Here is a 19,023-nt window from a genome sequence, read left to right as displayed (position 1 = left end):
GAAACGCTCCATTAGATTAAGATCATAGTAACATGTCAGTTGGAGAGCTGTTATGTTTTGTTAGATTCTCATTTCCATTTCTGTTTAATTTCTAGATTTTGGATCATTGTTTGACTTGGAAAATGATCTTCCTGATGAGCTGATCCCTAATGGAGAATTAAGTCTTTTAAACAGTGGGAGCCTTGTTCCAGATGCTGCATCCAAACATAAACAACTGTCGGAGCTTCTTAGAGGAGGCAGTGGCTCTAGCATCAACCCAGGGATAGGAAATGTGAGTGCCAGCAGCCCTGTACAACAGGGCCTTGGTGGCCAGGCTCAGGGGCAGCCGAACAGTACAAACATGGCCAGCCTGGGTGCCATGGGCAAGAGCCCTCTGAACCAGGGAGACTCATCAACCCCTAGCCTGCCCAAACAGGCCGCCAGCACCTCTGGGCCCACCCCCCCTGCCTCCCAAGCACTGAATCCGCAAGCACAAAAGCAAGTGGGGCTGGTGACCAGTAGCCCTGCCACATCACAGACTGGACCTGGGATCTGCATGAATGCTAACTTCAACCAGACCCACCCAGGACTTCTCAATAGTAACTCTGGCCATAGCTTAATGAATCAGGCTCAACAAGGGCAGGCTCAAGTCATGAATGGATCTCTTGGGGCTGCTGGAAGAGGAAGGGGAGCTGGAATGCCATACCCTGCTCCAACCATGCAGGGGGCCACAAGCAGTGTGCTGGCTGAGACCTTGACACAGGTTTCCCCGCAAATGGCCAGCCATGCTGGACTGAATACGGCACAGGCAGGAGGCATGACCAAGGTAAGTGAGCTGAAGTGCTTGAATGCTTCTTGACTGATGGTGAGCATGTAACATGGCAGCATGGGGCTATATATGACTCCTTTTTATCCCTTCTGTTGAGAGTTGCACATGTCACATGAAAGAGACAGATTTTTTTTTTTCTGGAGTTTCTTTCCGATAAAAAAAAATCTCTACCTCTTGTATTTAAAATGAAGAAAAAAATTTTTTGAGATTGTATTTTGTTGAGTAAACCGAGGCTAGCTTTGAACTCCCATGCAGCCTAGGCTGTCTTCAACTCATGAACCTCCTGCTGCAGCCTTGTAAGTGCTGAGATTACAGATGTATGTCACCGATTGCCAGTTTTTAATCTTTGAGGAAAACATGCAGAAACGGGACCACACAGTTGAAGGGCAGTTTCTGCTGAGAATCAACATATTAATGCATCAGATGATCTGATAAAGGATGCTTATTTACTCAGCTGATGAAGTACATCCTCATGTCTGCCTTTTTCTTTACAACACTTGGCAATATGTTTATTGTCACAGTCTCTATTTTACTCATAAAGAATCTATGTTTTAAGGTGGTTAGCTCTTGCCACTGTTGATAGTGAAGAGGGACTGAGTAAAGCCAGGGGATTGTAGACCCTTGTGACCCAGTGAAAACATCAGAGCAGTGGTTCTCAAAGTGGGGGTCCTCAAATCAGCAGTACTAGCATCACCTGGGAACTTGTTGGAGAGGTTGACTCACTGAAGCCCAACACTCTGGGCTTTAATAACTCTCTGGATAGTTCCAAGGTTGTTCTGCATGGTCTCTATCTCTGTTCTAGAGAAAGGCCTGGGCTGGAGTTTGCAGCCAGCAGCCCTGCAACTCCTGTGTATAACAGGATCTGAACTTGGAGAAGAGGGAAGGATAGTAACAAGATGTGACGCAGCTAACAAAGATGGAGACTGATGAGAGAAGGATACACAGAGAGAAAAATACAGGCTAATTGCCATTGAAATACCAAACCTTTTAGAGACTATGTGACCCAAGACTTGTGAATGGCAGCCACTGGGTGCACCTATTTTGTGCAGTTCAGCAAATTCCAGGAGGACTGTTCTGTGAATTTGATTAGTCCTAAAGAAGGGCAAAGGAGAATTGATTAGAATACAATTTCCTAGATAGTTGAGAATATGGGCAGACGTGTAAATTCCTGAGGCTCTCATTGATAAGAAAATGTTTTGTTTTGTTTTTTAACTTAAGAAATAAAAGTGAAGTAAGTCCTAACATTAAAATTACACTTTTTTTTAAAGTTAGTAGAGGGCGAACATAAACTTACTTGTAGTTGTACTTGGCAGAAGTGTGTGTTGTACATCTACACCCTTTTCACAGTTGTATTGCAAGGAGATTTTTAATGAGCTTCTTGCCTCTAGGTAGATCAGTTATTGGACTCTTCTAATTCATATTGTAAACTACCCAGTTTAAAATAATTTTTATTTTTTAATTTTTTTGGAGAACTGGGATTATGCTTAAAATATAAAATTGTCATAACAACAGTTGTCAAACATTTTGGTTCCAGGATTATTGAGAAGTCTTAAAAATTAGGAAGGACCCCACTTGGTTTTTTGAGAGAGGGTCTCATTTTGTAACCATAGCTGGTCTAAACTGGTTGTGTAGAACAGGCTGACCTCAAACTTGTAACTGTCCTCCGCATGGGTTGCCTAAGTACTGTGATTACAGAGATTGCCATCATGCATGCCTAAGAGTTTCTTTAAAACTAGTATTTACAAAATAGTGTTTTAAAAATTTTGTTTATATATGGATGTTTGCCTGTATGTATGTCTGTGTGTCACATGTGTACAGTGCCCATGAAGGCCAGAAGAGAGTGGTAGATCTCCTGAAACTGGAGTTAGCTGCCATGTGGTCTGGGAATTGATCCTGGGTCCTTTGCAGGAACAAGTGCTCTTAATTATAGGCATCCCTCTAATTCCTATTTATAGAACAATGCAAGCCTACATTTCATTAAACTTGAGCTTCCATGGTATTACATACTGCAAAAGATCTAGACAAAGCCGGCAGTGGTGGCACATGCCTTTAATCCCAGCACTCGGGAGGCAGAGGCAGGTGGATCTCTGGGAGTTCGAGACCAGCCTGGTCTACAAGAGCTAGTTCCAGGACAGGAACCAAAAAAGCTACAGAGAAACCCTGTCTCGAAAATAAAAATTAAAAAAAAAAAAAAAAGATCTAGACAACTTTACTCTAAACTTGGTTAACCCAAGTTAGACACGATTCTTTTATTCTTCATAGGACCATAGTAGTATCTGGCTTGGTATAGGATATGTGCCCTATGGACGAGATACTTAGATTGTTTCAGTGTTTCACTGTTGCCATTGTTTTATATAATTTTGTACATTTATATCTTTGCGCAAGTGAATAAGTGCTATGGGATAATGCTCTTGTATACTGTAAAGATTTGTTACTAATAACTAATTTGTTTTAATAAACTACTATTGGCCAGTAGCCAGGCAGGAAGTATAGGCGGGGCAACCAGACTAAGAGAATTCGGGGAAGAGGAAAGGCAGAGATGCAGTCACCAGCCTGACACAGAAGAAGCAAGATGAGCATGCCTTACTTGGAAAAGGTACCAAGTCACATGGCTAGACAAGAATTATGGGTTAATTTAAGTTGTAAGAGCTAGTTAATAATAAGCCTGAGCTAATAGGCTGAACAGTTGATAATTAATATAAGCCTCTGTATTTTTGGAACAGAACTGCTGTGGGACCAGGTGGGACAGAAAATTTTGGAAGTGTGGTTAATTTTTTTTAAGTTTATATATGTGTTTGTCTCGTGTATATGCTACACGTGTGAGTCTCTCCAGAGGCAAGAAGAGGGCATCAGATCCCCTGGAATTTGAAATATAGGCTGATGTATGATACCTGTTGTGGGTGATGGAAACTGAACTTTAGTTCTCTGAAAGAGCAGCAATTGCTCTTACATTGTTCAGCCATCTCTCCAGCCCTAGTGAGGGAATTTTTAATGAAATAATACTGACATTTAAAATAAACAACTTGAGTGTTACGTTCTACTACTGTAATTCTAGCATTTACAAGGCAAGGAGGACTATTGCCAAGTTTGAGACCACCCTGAGATAAACAGCACTTTCTCAGCTAGCCAGGACTACAAAGTGAGGCCTTCTTTAGAACAAAAATAAAACTTTAAAAAGAAGATAGATATTACCAATATTTTGAAAAATATTGTGCAAATTTCAGCGTTATCCATGTTGAATGAATCTATCTAAATCCTTGCTAACATTAGATGTTAGATATTAGTATTCTTAGACTTGTAATTCTACTCAAATTATTTTTATTAGGATGTTCCATAAATTTACAAATTATTGTCTCAGATTATTTTTGTATGTACATGTGTGCTGTGTGTGTGCACATGGGTATGTGTCTGCTTGCCTGCCTAGCTAGTACTAGGGATCCAACTCTGGTATCTACATGTGTCCTACCTTTGAACTATAGCTTATTATTCTTTGTTTTGAGACAGTTTTACCGTACAGTGCTAGCAGGCCTTGAACTCATTGTGAAGGCCAGCTTTGAACTCAGAGATCTGCCTGTCTCTGTGTCTCTAGTGCAGTGATTAAAGGTGTGCACCACACCTCCTGGCCTTAGCTTATTATTCTTTAAGTATTGAAAGTTTAAGACTTTCAGTAGACATCTTTCCCTCTTTTTAAATATGTTTACAGTATGCTTGTTACATTTTATCAGGTGTATATTTTCAGTTTGTATGGAAACATCCATTTTTTCCCTTTTATTGCCTTATATTGTATATCACATTCAAAAGTACTTTCCCTATTCCAAACTATAGATATTCTTTTGTGTTGGATATGGTGACACTTGTAGTCTTAACAGCTTGGTACACAGAGGTAAGAGGGTGGTTTGTGTTCCAGAGTTGGAGACCAACATGGACAATTTAATCAAGATTATCATTGTGTCCCCTTAAAAAAGTAAAAGAAAAGTATTTTCTTATGTCTCCTTATTTCTTGAATCTTGACCTCACTTTTGGTTATGGCATAGCACTTGTTTAGTAAGCATGAGGCCCAATAAACCAAGATTTACCAAAAAAGTTAATTTTAACCAAAGAGCAATCCAGTATTTTTTTTCAACTGTTAGTTACAGTGCAGTCTGTTTAGATATTAGTAGTCCATCTTCCCTCAGCTACTGTCTTGTGTTAGTTATTAATCTTTGGCTGTATCTTTGGCAGAAAGACATCCTAGCTGTTCAGTTGCTTTTTGTTCATGAGGGCAATGGTCAACGCATACGTGGTTCTCAGCCCTGACCACACATTAGAATTACCTGGGGAGTTTTAAAGACACTTAATGTCTGAACCTCATTGCTGACCAACTAGGTTAGACTCTCTAGAACATGGCTGGACATGGTTAGAATTTATATTCCTCAGATGATAGATGATTTTCATGGCAGATGGGGATAAGGACCACTCTTATAGGTAAATGTAAGAACTTTTTCCATCGAGAAATAGGTTGGTCAATAATTTGCTTTCTGCACAAGCATGAGAATGTGAATTTAGTCCCCAGCACCCAGGCTGGGCTGGGGAGGTAGAGATAACCAGATCCCTAGGGCTTGGTGCCAGCCAGCCTAGTCTGATTAATGAGCATGAGACCAACAAAATACCGTCTCAGGAAAGTGAAGTAGACAGCTTTTGAGGAGTGACACTCAAGGTTGCCTTCTGGCTTCCATATGCTCCTGCACACATAAGTGCACTCTCTAAAGCAACACCCCCCCCCCCGAAGAAAAACAGATTTTTTTTTTTTTTAGGGGTGCAATGAACTTTATTGATGGTATTCAAGAGAGTAGGGCTCCCTAAGCCCCCTCCTGCTATTCTGGGGGTCTGGGATGGAAACTGTGAGGGAGATGCTCAGTGTTAAGGGTTAGTTAGGCCAGGGACTGCTCAGCAGCCGAGGACCTCTCTCTTGCTGTGTCCTTGCTGGGATGGGTGGTCCAGGGCGGGCTTCTTACTCCTTGGAGGCCATGTAGGCCATGAGGTCCACCACTCTGTTGCTGTAGTCGAATTCATTGTCGTACCAGGAAATGAGCTTTACAAAGTTGTCATTGAGAGCAATGCCAGCCCCATCATCGAAGGTGGAAGAGTGGGAGTCACTGTTAAAGTCACAGGAGACGACCTGGTGTAGCCCAGGATGCCCTTTAGTGGGCCCTCGGATGCCTGCTTCACCACCTTCTTGATGTCATCATACTTGGTTGCTTTCTCCAGGCGGCATGTCAGATCCACGATGGACACATTGGGGGTAGGAACGCGGAAGGCCATGCCCGTGAGCTTCCCGTTCAGCTCTGGGATGACTTTGCCCACAGCCTTGGCAGCGCCAGTGGACGCAGGGATGATGTTCTGGGCAGCACCACGGCCATCTCGCCACAGCTTCCCAGAGGGGCCATCCACAGTCTTCTGGGTGGCCGTGATGGCATGGACTGTTGTCATGAGTCCTTCCAGGATGCCAAAGTTGTCATGGATGACCTTGGCCAAGGGGGCTAAGCAGTTGGTGGTGCAGGAAGCGTTGCTGACAATCTTGAGGGAATTGTCATACTTGTCATGGTTCACACCCATCACAAACATGGGGTCATCGGCAGAAGGGGCGGAGATGATGACCCTCTTGGCCCCACCCTTCAAGTGGCCCCAGCCTTCTCCATGGTGGTGAAGACACCGGTAGACTCCACAACATACTCGGCGCCGGCATCCCCCCATTTGATGTTGGCGGGATTTCGCTCCTGGAAGATGGTCATGGCCTTCCCGTTGATGACAAGCTTCCCATTCTCAGCCTTAACTGTGCCTTTGAACTTGCCATGGGTGGAGTCATACTGGAACATGTAGACCATGTAGTTGAGGTCGATGAAAGGGTCTTTGATGGCAACAACGTCCACTTTGCCAGAAGTGAAGGCAGCCCTGGTAACCAGGCGTCCAATATGGCCAAATCCGTTCACTCCGACCTTCACCATCGTGTCTCTGGAACGAGGCTGGCACTGCACAAAAAGAAGCGGCTGTCTCTAGAACAGGGAGGAGCAGAGAGCCGAAAAACAGATTCTTAACGACAAGTGACTGTTTTTTGTATAGTGCACTTCTGTTTTTTGATTTATTATGGGCTTTCTTGTTATTGGGGGGCAAGTTCCATTTCATTATTTAATTGGCTCTTTTAGTACAGGGATTAATGTACAGATGTCATTTAGAGTCTGGCCACTTTGTGAACTTCTTAGTATTTCTCCAGCTGATTCTCTTGGTTTCCAAGTAGACATTCTTCTCCATTATTGGTATTTTTGTCTTATCCTTGCTGGTATTTTTATTGATGTTTATGCCTCTTAGGCTTCTGTGTTTTGGAAGTTTGTCTAGTGTTTTAAGGAGAATGTGAGCTTTAATTTGCAGCCAGAGGCAGCTATGTGTTTTAAAATTGGGACACAGTCTCTCATGTTAAATGTTAGGTTTTATTATACTCATTTCTTATATCTGTAGTAACTATTGTAAGATCTTTTTGCTTTGGTTATCAGGTTTCTTCATACTAAACTGAATCACATTTGTAATTGTAAAAATTAAAACTTAATGTAATTGCTGAATTTTATTAGTGTTTCTCTAGGTTTTTTTTTTTTAAAGATTTCTTTTGTTCATTTACTTGGTTTTTCAAGACAGAGTTTCTCTGTAGCTTTGGCTGGCCTTGAACTCACAGAAACCCCCCTGCTTCTGCCTCCTGAGTGATTTTACTAGTTCTAACTTCATGTATATATTTGTGTGGATATGTGCATGTTAGTGCAGGTATCTGGGGAGACTAGAAGAAAATATCAGATTTCCTGTGTGCTACCTGATGAGGATTCTGGGAATTGAACTCAGGTCCTTTAGAAGAACAACTAATGCTCTTTCCACTGAGCCAATGTCTCTAGCCCCTTCTTTGAGGATTTTTGTTTCATATTATTCATCAGTAAGATTGACTTGTGATTCTTTCTGTGCTTTTCAGGTTTTCTTTATTAGTGCTATGTTAAACCTATCAGAGAGATGAGACGTTTCTCCTGTCTCCTCCTTGGACAGTTTATGTTGACATGATTTAGTTCCTTGAACAGTATCATCTGTGGGGACCCAAAACTCTCCTCTTCTTTGTCTTCGTCTCTGTGGAAACTTGGGGCTTCTCCCCTCCAGACTGAGTTGAAATGTGTCAACTTTTTCTGGCTGCTTTCTGTTTTTGAATTTTGGTCTTTTGAATTAATGGAGCTGTCACTGTGTTTTTCAGAAAAGTATGAATTTACTCTGATTTTAAGAAAGATCCAACTATTTACTTCTTATTAAAATAATGGGCAATGGCTCAGTGTTTAAGAGTACCTGCTGTTTTTGCAGAGGCTTAATTCCCAGCACCTGTGGATGGTTTACAACCATCCATGATTCCAGTGCCGGGGATCCAACCCCTTCTTCTGACCTGACCTCTGTGGGCACTGAGCGTGCACATACAGCAGGCCAGCATTTATATACATAAAATAAAATAAATAAATCTAAAGTGTGTGTGTAATAGGTATAGTAAGGGTATATAGTAAATAAATCTAATGTGTGTATACAGTAAAGGCATTTAAATTCCACAGAACAGGTTAAGACAGTGACTAACTTCACATAATCTCAGTAAGTTGCAGAACCCTTTTATATTCTACTCAGCCTGACTTTAAGCCCTCTTAATCATGAACTGTGCAGTCTGAACCATGGGTCAGTTGAACGATTTATATTTTAACAGAAATTCTCTTTCATTTATTAAAATTAATATAATTCTTTGCTGGAGAGATGACTCAGCAATTAAGAGCGCTTGATGCTCTAACAAAGAACCCAAGTTCAGATCTCAACACTCATTTTAGGCAACTCATAAATCACCTGTAGCTTCAGCTCCAGGTGACCTGGCATTCTTTTCTGGCCTCTGCTGGCACCTATAAACACAGAGATACACACAGGCTTAAATAAAAATAGTTGTAAAATTTTTCTTATAATTATTAAGCATTAAGTTATTTCCCCTCTATAATTGTGTGTGACTGATTAAGACTATGCTGTAGGATTTTGTTGTTTTTGTTTTTGAGATGATATCGGTCTGTAACCTAAGCTGGCTAACCTGAGACCCCAGGTCTTCCTGCTTCAGTCTGCTGTGAGCAGGCTTTATAGGTGTGCACTACCAGCAAGAAACAGTTAGTTATAAGGATAGGGAAAAGAGAGAGTAGTTTTAAAACAAACTGGCAGTGATAACACTGCACGGCACAAATCTGGAGCAAATGGAAACCATGTCTCTATTTGACTGTGGCAAAGCCTGATGTGTTACTGTGTTTTAGGGAGTTGTGTCACTGTTTATTGTATGTGCATTAGTGCTTTACCTGCACGTGTGTCTGTTTAAGGGTATTGGCTCTCTTAGAACTAGAGTTAGACAGTTGTGAGCCACCATGTGGGTGCTGGGAATTGAACCTGGGTCCTCTGGAATAACAGCCAGTGCTCTTAACCTTTAAGCCATTTCTCCAGGTTCCCCTCCCCCCTTTGTGTGTGTTGTTTGTTTGTTTTGTTTTTCAAGACAGGGTTTTTCTATGTAGGTCTTGACTGTCCTGGAATTTGCTCTGTTGACCAGACTGGGCTCAAACTCACAGAAATCACCTGCCTCTGCCTCTGAGTGCTGGGAATAAAGGTGTGTACCACTACTGCCCAGCTTTCTTGTGTCGCTTTTGCTGCTGAAAATAACCCAAATAGTTGGCCTGCGTATAGAAGGAAACCAAAAAATAGGAATTTCAATGGGATTAGAAACCACACAGACACTGAGATTAATTTTCTTGTGTGATACGTGCTGAGAGATGAGATGTAGCTTTGTGCAGAAGGTTGCAGAAGAGAGTGGGAAGTGTTTTGTGTTACTTGATGTTCTAATTTGCTTTCTATTGGCTTTGCTTTTGCTGACTAAAAGCAGTTTAATGGAGAGGAGAATTTCAGCTCATATTTTTAGGTCACAGTCCTTTGCTGGGGAAGTCAGATCAGGAACTCAAGTAGAATCCATGAAAAAACACTTTCCTGGCTTCCTCAATGGCTATGTTCATTTAGCTTTCTACAACCCACCTTCCTGTCTAGAGATGGTGCTGCTTCCATGAGCTGTGCTCTCCCATATCAGTCGCCAGTCAACACTCTCTCATAGACATAGTTCATGGACCAATCTGACCTGGGCAACACCTCAATTGAGGAGTCCTCTTCAAGGTTATGTCAGATTTACAATAAAAGCTAACCAGCAAACCTGGTCAAGTGATCCAGAGTCTTTCTGATTTTAAAGTTAATAAAAATTTACTATTGTGTGTCACCCTAGAAATCATTTTTGTTTTTTCTCACACACCTGAAAAGATACTAAAAATAAGTAGATACTGCAAACAATTTTCATAGAGGGTTAAGAAAGAGTAGGCCCTTTTTGATGTGTGAGGAGACTTTTGAGATGCTGCATCTTGATGGAGGTTGATACTGCTTGGGAGTCTTCTTCCTAGTCCTAGAGTAAAGGTTTTCACATAGATGCAGGTTCCAGCCACAATCAGCTGGAACTGGTGATTTAAAATCAAAGCTGGGCTTTTACAAACTGCTCAAGAGCCAGGCAGAGCTTTGTTCAGCAATTTTGGGGTGTAGCATGAGAATTTGCATTTTTAACAAGTTCTTTGAAGGTGAACCTAATTATACCAATTAGAAGTTGCACTCAAAATATGAGTTCTAAAAGAATAGATTAACAGAATGTAGTGATTAAAGAGTTAGCAGAATCAAGTTGGTTGTTAAAGGAATGTTGAAGATGTTAGTCCATCTTCATTTGGATAGTCCAGTCGGGAATCTGATTTAGTAGTAAGCGAAACAATACTATATGTTTATCTGATGTATAGTGATATTTTATTTATGTTTTAATAAATAAAGCTTGTCTAAAGATCAAAAGGGCAAAGCCACTAGAGGCCAGGCAGTGGTGCCACACACCTTTAATCCCAGGATTTGAGAGACAGAGACAGACTGGATCTCTGCGGGTTCAAGGCTACCCAGGGCTACACAAGGTCAATGCAGAAACAAATGCAGGTGGTGGTGCCTCACACCTTTAATCCCACCACTAGGGAGTCATGCCTTTAACCCCAGCACTAGAGGGAATATAAAATGAGAGGAGAGAGAGGCTCAAGCTTCTTAGTCTGCTGAGTCTTCTTAGTCTGCGGTCGCCCAGCCTTGGTAGAGATAAGACTTGGCTAGTGATTTGGCTGCTTTGCTTTTCTGATTTTTCTGATTTTTAGCTTGAATCCCAATTTCTGTCTCTGGGTTTATATTATTCGTTCTACACTGATGTTTTTCACTTTGTGTACTATCTCATTTTTTTTCCCCTTAAAATAATATAAAGAAAGGAAGGTAGCAAGATTTCTCGGTGGGTAAAGGTGCTTCCTGCTAAGCCTGATGGCCTGAGTCCATCCCCTGGGACCCATATGGTGGAACTGACTCCTGCTGGTTGTCGTCTGCCTCCACATGAACATCATGGCACATGTGTATATTCAGATACTCACTCACACACAATCATCCCCAATTAAAAATGTAATTAAATTTAAAAATAATGCAAATAAAATGAAATTTTCTATTCAGAAAAAAATTATTACTTCATCTCTTTTAGAGGATCACAACAGAAATAGTTTGTAAAATGACATGCCTTAGCATAGTGAAGTACAGTGCAGTGTGGGATGTGTATAGCCAATGGAGGGAAAGCTTTTGGGCAGAAGTGCAGAGCAGTTTTAGGTACCTTACCATAACTGCAGAAGAAAATAATTCTTCTACAAGTGGAGTTTGGACTCTGAAGTGAGCTTCCTGGGTTCATTTGCAGGCTCTTAGTTATTACCTGTGTGAAAATCACTTTTCCTGTTTCTCCCTCTCCCCCCCCTTTTTTATATGAGGTTAATAATAGTACGTACCCCAAGAATTGTTATGTCAATTATGAGGGGAGAATACTCATAAATGAAATGTATATGAGCAGCTCTTACACACTGTCTAGTTGTTTTTGTTTGTTTTGTAGAGATTGAGGAGTGCTACTTTGCTGCAGGACATGAAATAGCCATAAATGTGTGACATAAACATTGAGACTCTTTTGTAATGTTTTGGTGAATGTTGTTTAAATCATGACAATTGTTTGTCTTTTTTGAGACAGGGTTTCCTCTGTGCAGTTCTAGCTGTCCTGGAGCTCACTGTGTAGACTAGACTGGCCTCGAACTCAGAGTCCTCCTGCCTCTGCCTCCCCAGTGCTGGAACTAAAGACATGTGCCACCACTGCCTGGCAAAAATAGTTTTTTATTGTATAAAATTTGAAAGCATGGGATTTTCTAGAGAAGAAAACATAATTCCATCCATACCAGTCTTTTGTTGATATTTATTTATAGTGTGTGTGAGCTTGAGTGTGGAAGTCCCAATTGCTGTAACAAAAACACCTAACAAAAGCAACTCAAATTAGTAAGACTTTATTTTGGCTCACAGTTCCAGGGTCATACTGGCAGGAACTTGAGGCAGCTGGTCATTTTGCATCTGAAGTCAGAAAGAGGAGAGTGATAACTGCTAGTTCTGTTGTCGGGGCTTTCTGTCCTGCCTGGTCCCCTCAGTTTTTAAGTCCCAAAGAAATCATACAGAGGTCTACATTAGTTATAAACTGATTGGTTCATTAGCTTGGGCTTCTTATTAACTCTTATAATTTATATTAGCTCATTATTCTTATCTGTTGGCCACGTGGCTTGGTACCTTAATCGGTGGGACAGACACATCTTGCTTCTTCTGTGGCTGGGACAGGACTGCAGAATAGGACTTCGTTCTTCCCAGAGACTCAGGACAATAGTTTACTCTAACTCCTTGTAAAATCAAAAAGCGTATTACACACTTCCAAAATAGAACATTATAGACTATACATTACCATTCTCCAAAGGCAGGAGTAAAGACATCAAAGTGAGGGAATACTGGATGGAAGTAGTATTGAAACCCAGAAGGGCAAATATCAAATCTTCTAGTTCCATGTCTGATGTCAAAGTACTTAAATGGTTCTGCCTTTCCAGCTTTGATATCTGCAGTCTACCATCCACCCGGGTCCACAGCTCTCCTTGGCAAATATCCCATGGTCTGGCATTGCCAACGTCTTGGAGTCTTAAGTGCAACTCAAGCTTCAGTTCTCAGCTTCACACATTGGCCTCTCGGGTCCTCCATGCAGAGACCCCCCTTGTCATATAGCTAGCTTTAGCAGCTCTCTGAAAATTTCATGGAGGAAGATTCCATGATCCCTTGACTTTCATGATTGTAAAGTTTGCCTGCCCGCTTGAAATAGAACCTGGTCCCATTGAATCACATGCACTTTTGTTTGTTATTTCTTTCTAGGAGCAGACAATTCTTTAGGCCTTTTTCTTTCACAAGTTAGAAGCTTAGCTGTGTGTTAGATCTTGCCTTTAGGTCACCTTTCCCTTTATTACATTGAAAATCAGGCTTCTCCTTAATGTCTCCATTTCTTTAAGCACGAACCTTAGCTGTAACATTAAATTTCCTGATGCTCTTTTTCTCTTCAAACTGCAATTTATATCTCTTTCTGCCCTGTTTGTACCTTTTCATCGCAGACCTGCATAAGAGTTGTTCCTAATAACTATTTGTAAGGATCAGTTAGTGGTTGTCTTGAAATCTCTGTCAAAGAAATTAGTCCTGTATTTAGCTTCAGGTAAGTTTTTAGGATAGAAGTAGAAAGCAGCCATCTCCCCTCACCCCCCCCCCTAAATATTACAGAAACATTCTCTAGCCTAGTTGTTAATATTGTTCCTCTCTGAGACCTCTTGAACGGGAGCCTCCAGTCCACATAACTCTCATTACTACTGTCTTCCAAGCTCCTGCTAAGCATCCCATTAAGTTCTAGTCCAGAGTTTAAAGTCTCCCACTTGCTTCTGAAAAGCAGCACCATTAGACCTTTAACAGCAGTAGCCCACTCCCAGATAGTCACCCCATCCATGCTGATATTTTAATTGGCTTGATCTTGTGTGTGGAGGTTATCACAGCTGCTGTGATATGTAAGGGCAACAGCCATGCCATGTCAAGAAGACAGAATTTCACCATGCTCGTCCCTATCCTCCCGCGCTTTTAGCTTTTTCACCCCTCTTTCCGCAGTGTTCCTTGAGCTTTGGGTGGATTGATTAGGGCTGAACACTCAACAGTCTCTTACTGTTCTTGGCACTTCAGTTAGTTTGAGTTTGCATTAGCCACTGACTATTGAAAAGCTTCTCTTTCCAAGGTTGAGAACAGCCTGAGTTTATATGTATTGGCATAAATATTTATTTAGAAGATAATCTGATAACATGACCATTTAGTTTGATAACAATAGCAGATTCTACCTTTTTTGGACCTGTGACCTTCCCAACTGTGGGCTTTTGACCAGGATCACAGTACCAAGCATGAAATTCCCTCCTTTGGAGCAGGCTTCAGTCCAGTCAGAAAGTGATTAGTCACCCCTAACAGTCCTGCCACTGCTGCATCTGTAGGCTCTACAGTATGCAGTGTCCAGTGCTGGGAAAGGAAAAAAGCTTCTGCTTGCCCTTACTATCTCTGGCAAATTCATCCACCCTGCTGCTGAAGAATTACTTCGCTGATATTAGAACTGTCTTTTTTACCCCCAGCCTGCAGAGCACTTTCTGGCATCATGAAGGCTAGCCAGCAAGGAGGAAGTTTCCTGGTTGGTTTGAAGTTAATTTCTGTATGTCCAGCAGTCAAAGTATTTGAAGTCTTCAACAATATATATCTATGATGGATAGCCAAGGCCAGTGACAATAACTTGTGTAATCTGGAACTTCCTTGACCAGTAACTACTAGGGAGGTGTATTTGGGTTCTTTAGAGGAACACAGGTGTGTGTGTGTGTGTGTGCGTGCGTGCGTGCGCGTGCCTGCCTGCCTGCCTGCTTGTCTGTCTATTTGAAATTTATTAAAGTAGCTACAGTGATCCAGCTAGTCCAATAATATGTCTCTTGACTGACAGAACCTCAAGAATCCAGTAATGGTTCAGTCCATGAGGTTGGATATCTTAGCTGGTCTTTAGTCTACACTGGAATCCTAAAGAAGTTAGTTCTAATATCAGCGAAGTAATTCTTCAGCAGCAGCGTGGATGAATTTGCCAGAGATAGTAAGGGCAAGCAGAAGCTTTTTTCCTCCATGTCCTTTATGTAAGCTGCCACCAGAAGTTGTCCAGATTTAGGGTGGATCTTTTCGCCTCAGGTGATCCAATCAAGAAAGACCTTCGCAGGTGTGCCCAGCAGCTGGCGGTTTTGTTGGTTTCTGGTGTAGTCAAGTTGACAACCAGGATTAGCCATCACAGGAGGCATCCCATGCCTTGTATTTTTGTTTTTTCATTTAATAACTCCTGTTTTCTGTATGCAACATTGTGTACTCAAGCAAGCCAATTCTGTTTCAACTATCTTTTAAGGTTGTATTTTGAAGTTAAGTTTATTAATCAAGGCTTTTCAGATATTCCTGTTGACTACCTACTTGCCCGTCTTTTAAGGCTTAACCCTTTAGCCCTCAGTATCCCCTCTTTCTTTTCATGTGTGTCCTACTATCCCTCACTTAAAAAAAAGTTAGATTATGAGATAGTAGGCATCCGTTTGGCTTTTTATGCTTTCTTTTAAATTTATTATTGGATCTATTAACTAAAATGAGTTTTGTGCGTCTGTTCATGAGGATTGTGAATCTGATCTCGTGTGTGTGTGTGTTTGTATGTGTATGACAAGGTGGGGAAGTGATAGGATATAGGCCAACTTGGGTATCTTCTCACTCCTCCATCTTGGTTTTTTTTTCTTTTTTTTTAATATTTATTTATTTAGTATACAGTATTCTGTCTGCTTGTATGCCTCCAGGCCAGAAGAGGACACCAGACCTCATTACAGATGGTTGTGAGCCACCATGTGGTTGCTGGGAATTGAACTCAGGACCTTTGGAAGAGCAGGCAATGCTCTTAACTACTGAGCCATCTCTCCAGCCCTTGGTTTTTTTTTTAATATTTATTTATTTATTATGTGTACAATATTATGTCTGTGTGTATGTCTGCAGGCCAGAAGAGAGCACCAGACCCCATTACAGATGGTTGCTGGGAATTGAACTCAGGACCTTTGGAAGAGCAGGCAATGCTCTTAACCTCTGAGCCATCTCTCCAGCCCCACCCCCCACCCCCCCTTTTTTTTGAGACTGGGCTTCAGTCATCAAATCTGTAGTGTGATTGGTTAGATTTGCTGGCTTCGGTCATCAAATCTGTAGTGTGATTGGTTAGATTTGCTGGCCAGAAGGCCTCAGAATCCTCGTGCTTCTAATTAGTACAGTGCCCAACTTCTTACATGGGTGTTAGGGACCTGAATTCAGGTCCTCATGCTTGCACAGCAAATACTTTGCATCACTCCAGTCTTTGCTTGGATTTTTGAACTAGGATTTCACCCTGTAGCATGTAGGATTTCACCACAGTATCATGGAACTCACAATATGGCTCGAGCTGGCCTCAAACTTAGGCAGTTTTCATGCCTAAGCCTTCTGTACTCTGGAATCCACCACTGCATTAAGGCTTTTTTTGTTCTCATTTGATTTCAGTATTAAGAAAATACTGGCTTTGTGAGATAACTTGGGGATTGCTCCTCTTCCATTGTTTTATTTTTTTTAAAAAAATTATTTATTATGTATACAGTATTCTGTCTGTATGTATGCCTGCAGGCCAGAAGAGGTCACCAGATCTCATTATAGATAGATGATTATGAACCACCATGTGGTTGCTGGGAATTGAACTCCGGACCTCTGGAAGAGCAGCCAGTGCTCGTAACCTCTGAGCCATCTCTCTGGCCTTTTCCATTCTTTTCCTAAAATTTATCTAATATTAATGTTATTGGGGGTTAGAGAGATGGCTCACAAAAGCACTTTTTTTTTTAAGCTGTTCTTTCTAAGGAACCAGGTTTGATTCCCAGCACCCACATGATAGTTCACAGTTGGGTACAACTGTCTACAACTCCAGTTTTAGGGATCCAGTGACCTTTTTGGTCTCTGGGCACCAGGCACACACATGATACACAGGCATACATACAGACAAAATAAACATATTCAAAAAAGTAATTAAATTTTAAAAGTTCACTGGTAAAGCCATCTTAGTCTGCTGTTTTTCTCATTGGGAAGGTTTAAATTATTCATATTAGTTATTCACAGTCGCAGAGGTGCTCTTAATATTCTTTTAAAAACAATTATTGCAATTATGTGTGTACGTGTATTGGCAAGGCACATGTGTGGAGGTTTTCTATCCTTTCGTTTTCTAAATCCTGGGGGTGAAACTTAGGTCTTCAGACTTGGCTGTAAGCACTTTACCCACTGAGTCGGGTTGCCAGCCCAATATATTTTTTTTTAGCTTGTTTTTTGTAGAATATGTTTACTGTCAGGTTTTCAGTGTTTTTTCTCTTACTTTCCCCTTAGAATTTTTAAATTTAATGGAATATTTTGAGTCAGGGTCTTAAACTCAAGCTGGCCTCACATTTGCTATGAAGATAGCCTTGAACTTCTGGTCCTTCTGCCTCCACCTCTTAATTGTATAAATTACAAGTGTGCTTATGTGGTGCTGAGGATTGCACTAAGGGCTTCAGCATGCTATGTGAGCTCTCTGCCTGCTGAGCCACATCCCCAGTCACCTCTGTTACAGATTTGTCCTTTGAAAATTCATTGAACCTTAAAGACTTTATAACCCAGCAAATGGCTTTTTTATAATTAAATTTTTTAATTAGCATATGAAATAGTTTTTCATTGAGTATTTTAATACATGCATGCCATTGTTTTTCACACATTCATACTCTCCATTACCCTCTTCTTTTCTTCCTTTCCCTTTTCTCCCAAAGGAAGTGTGTGTGTGTGAGTAACAGTTATGTGCATGTGTGTGTGGTCACTTATGCTGTAGTGCACAGTCTGAGGGTCGGGGGACAGCTTCTAGGAATTGGTTCTCTTTTTGCACCATGTGGGTCGTGCTGATTTGGCATCAAGTGTCTTTGCCTATTGAGCCATCTTTCCAACTTTATAAAGTACTACCAATATGCTTTCAGTTTGATGGTTGCAGGACCCTGCCCTTCAACACTGTTTTGGACCAAGTACCCCATGCATGCTGGTCAGTACTCTACCACTGACCAAGCTGCATTCTTCAGCAGTGCTTTTGTGTATTTAGAAAAAAAAATTATATCTATATTCTACATGTGAGAAAACATGAAGAAACAAAACAAGCTGTTGTCCTCTCTCATTCCTGCCCTCCCATTTGACCTTTCTTTGTGTAGTTTTTTGGTAGATGGTCTATATACATCCTTGAAAGATAGTGCATCCTACAGTTGTAAGGTGTAGTGCTTTATAAAATATCTACTAGAATAAGTTGGCTACTCTTTTAGAATCTTTGCTGGTTTTTGGATGGAAGGGTGTATTATATCAGTTATTAGGAGAGGAATATTTAAAATATGCAATTTAATTATAGACTTGCCCTTTTCCCCCCCAGAGTGAAGTCTGTTTGTTTCATACATTGAAGAAGAGCTTTAGAACTTTTATTAGGTTTTTGTTTTGTTTTGCTTTGAGACAGGGTCTCTCTCTTACAGCCTTGGCTGGCCTAGAACTCACAGAGATCCACCTGCCCCTGCCTTCAAGGACTGAGATTAAAGGCATATACCACCATTCATTAGACAGATATGTATTTTGGGTTGTATTTTTCTGATACATTGAAACCATAATAAAATACCCATCTTGCTATTTTAATATTCTATCTTAAAGGCTACTTTTTTTTTTTTACTAATATAGCCATTCCCATTTTCTTATCAGCATCTCCAAATTACATGTCACCCTTTTAGTTTTCTTGTGTCTTTGTATTTAAAATGTGTCTTTTATAAGTAGCATTTAGGTAGATCTTACCTTTTATTTATTCTGACAATCAGTCTTTTAGATCTTTCATTCAGTACTCTCCTAATGGTATCTATCTACTGTTAATCTTTTAGCTGTACTGTTTAGTATTTAATGTTGATAACAGAATTGATACGCACACCCTTTTGTCTCTTTGGTGTTTTGCTCCTTTTCTCTCTTTACTTTCTCATTATTTTGTTGAAGTCTGATTCCAACGTCTCTATCATTTCTGAATCTGGTTTCTTTTGCAGTCTTTTGCTTGTTGAAATAGATTATTCCTGACTTATCAGTCACATTTC

General features: G+C 40.9%; 1 protein-coding gene across 2 annotated transcripts in view; it reads left to right on the top strand.

The window, feature by feature from the left end:
* Positions 1 to 19,023, top strand: part of LOC121463856 (CREB binding protein) — a 147,488-nt gene that overhangs the window by 34,539 nt on the left and 93,926 nt on the right. For both annotated transcript variants that reach the window (XM_041676379.1, XM_041676376.1), the window contains exon 2: positions 96 to 805. In XM_041676379.1, coding sequence (XP_041532313.1) covers positions 96 to 805 — 710 coding nt within the window. The remainder of the gene's footprint in view (positions 1 to 95; positions 806 to 19,023) is intronic.

Source organism: Microtus oregoni, unplaced genomic scaffold, assembly GCF_018167655.1.
Source record: "Microtus oregoni isolate MIOR12 unplaced genomic scaffold, Mior012 000027F_ref0000203, whole genome shotgun sequence".
NCBI classification, from domain to species: domain Eukaryota; kingdom Metazoa; phylum Chordata; class Mammalia; order Rodentia; family Cricetidae; genus Microtus; species Microtus oregoni.
This window is presented reverse-complemented; position numbering and strand designations above follow the sequence as displayed.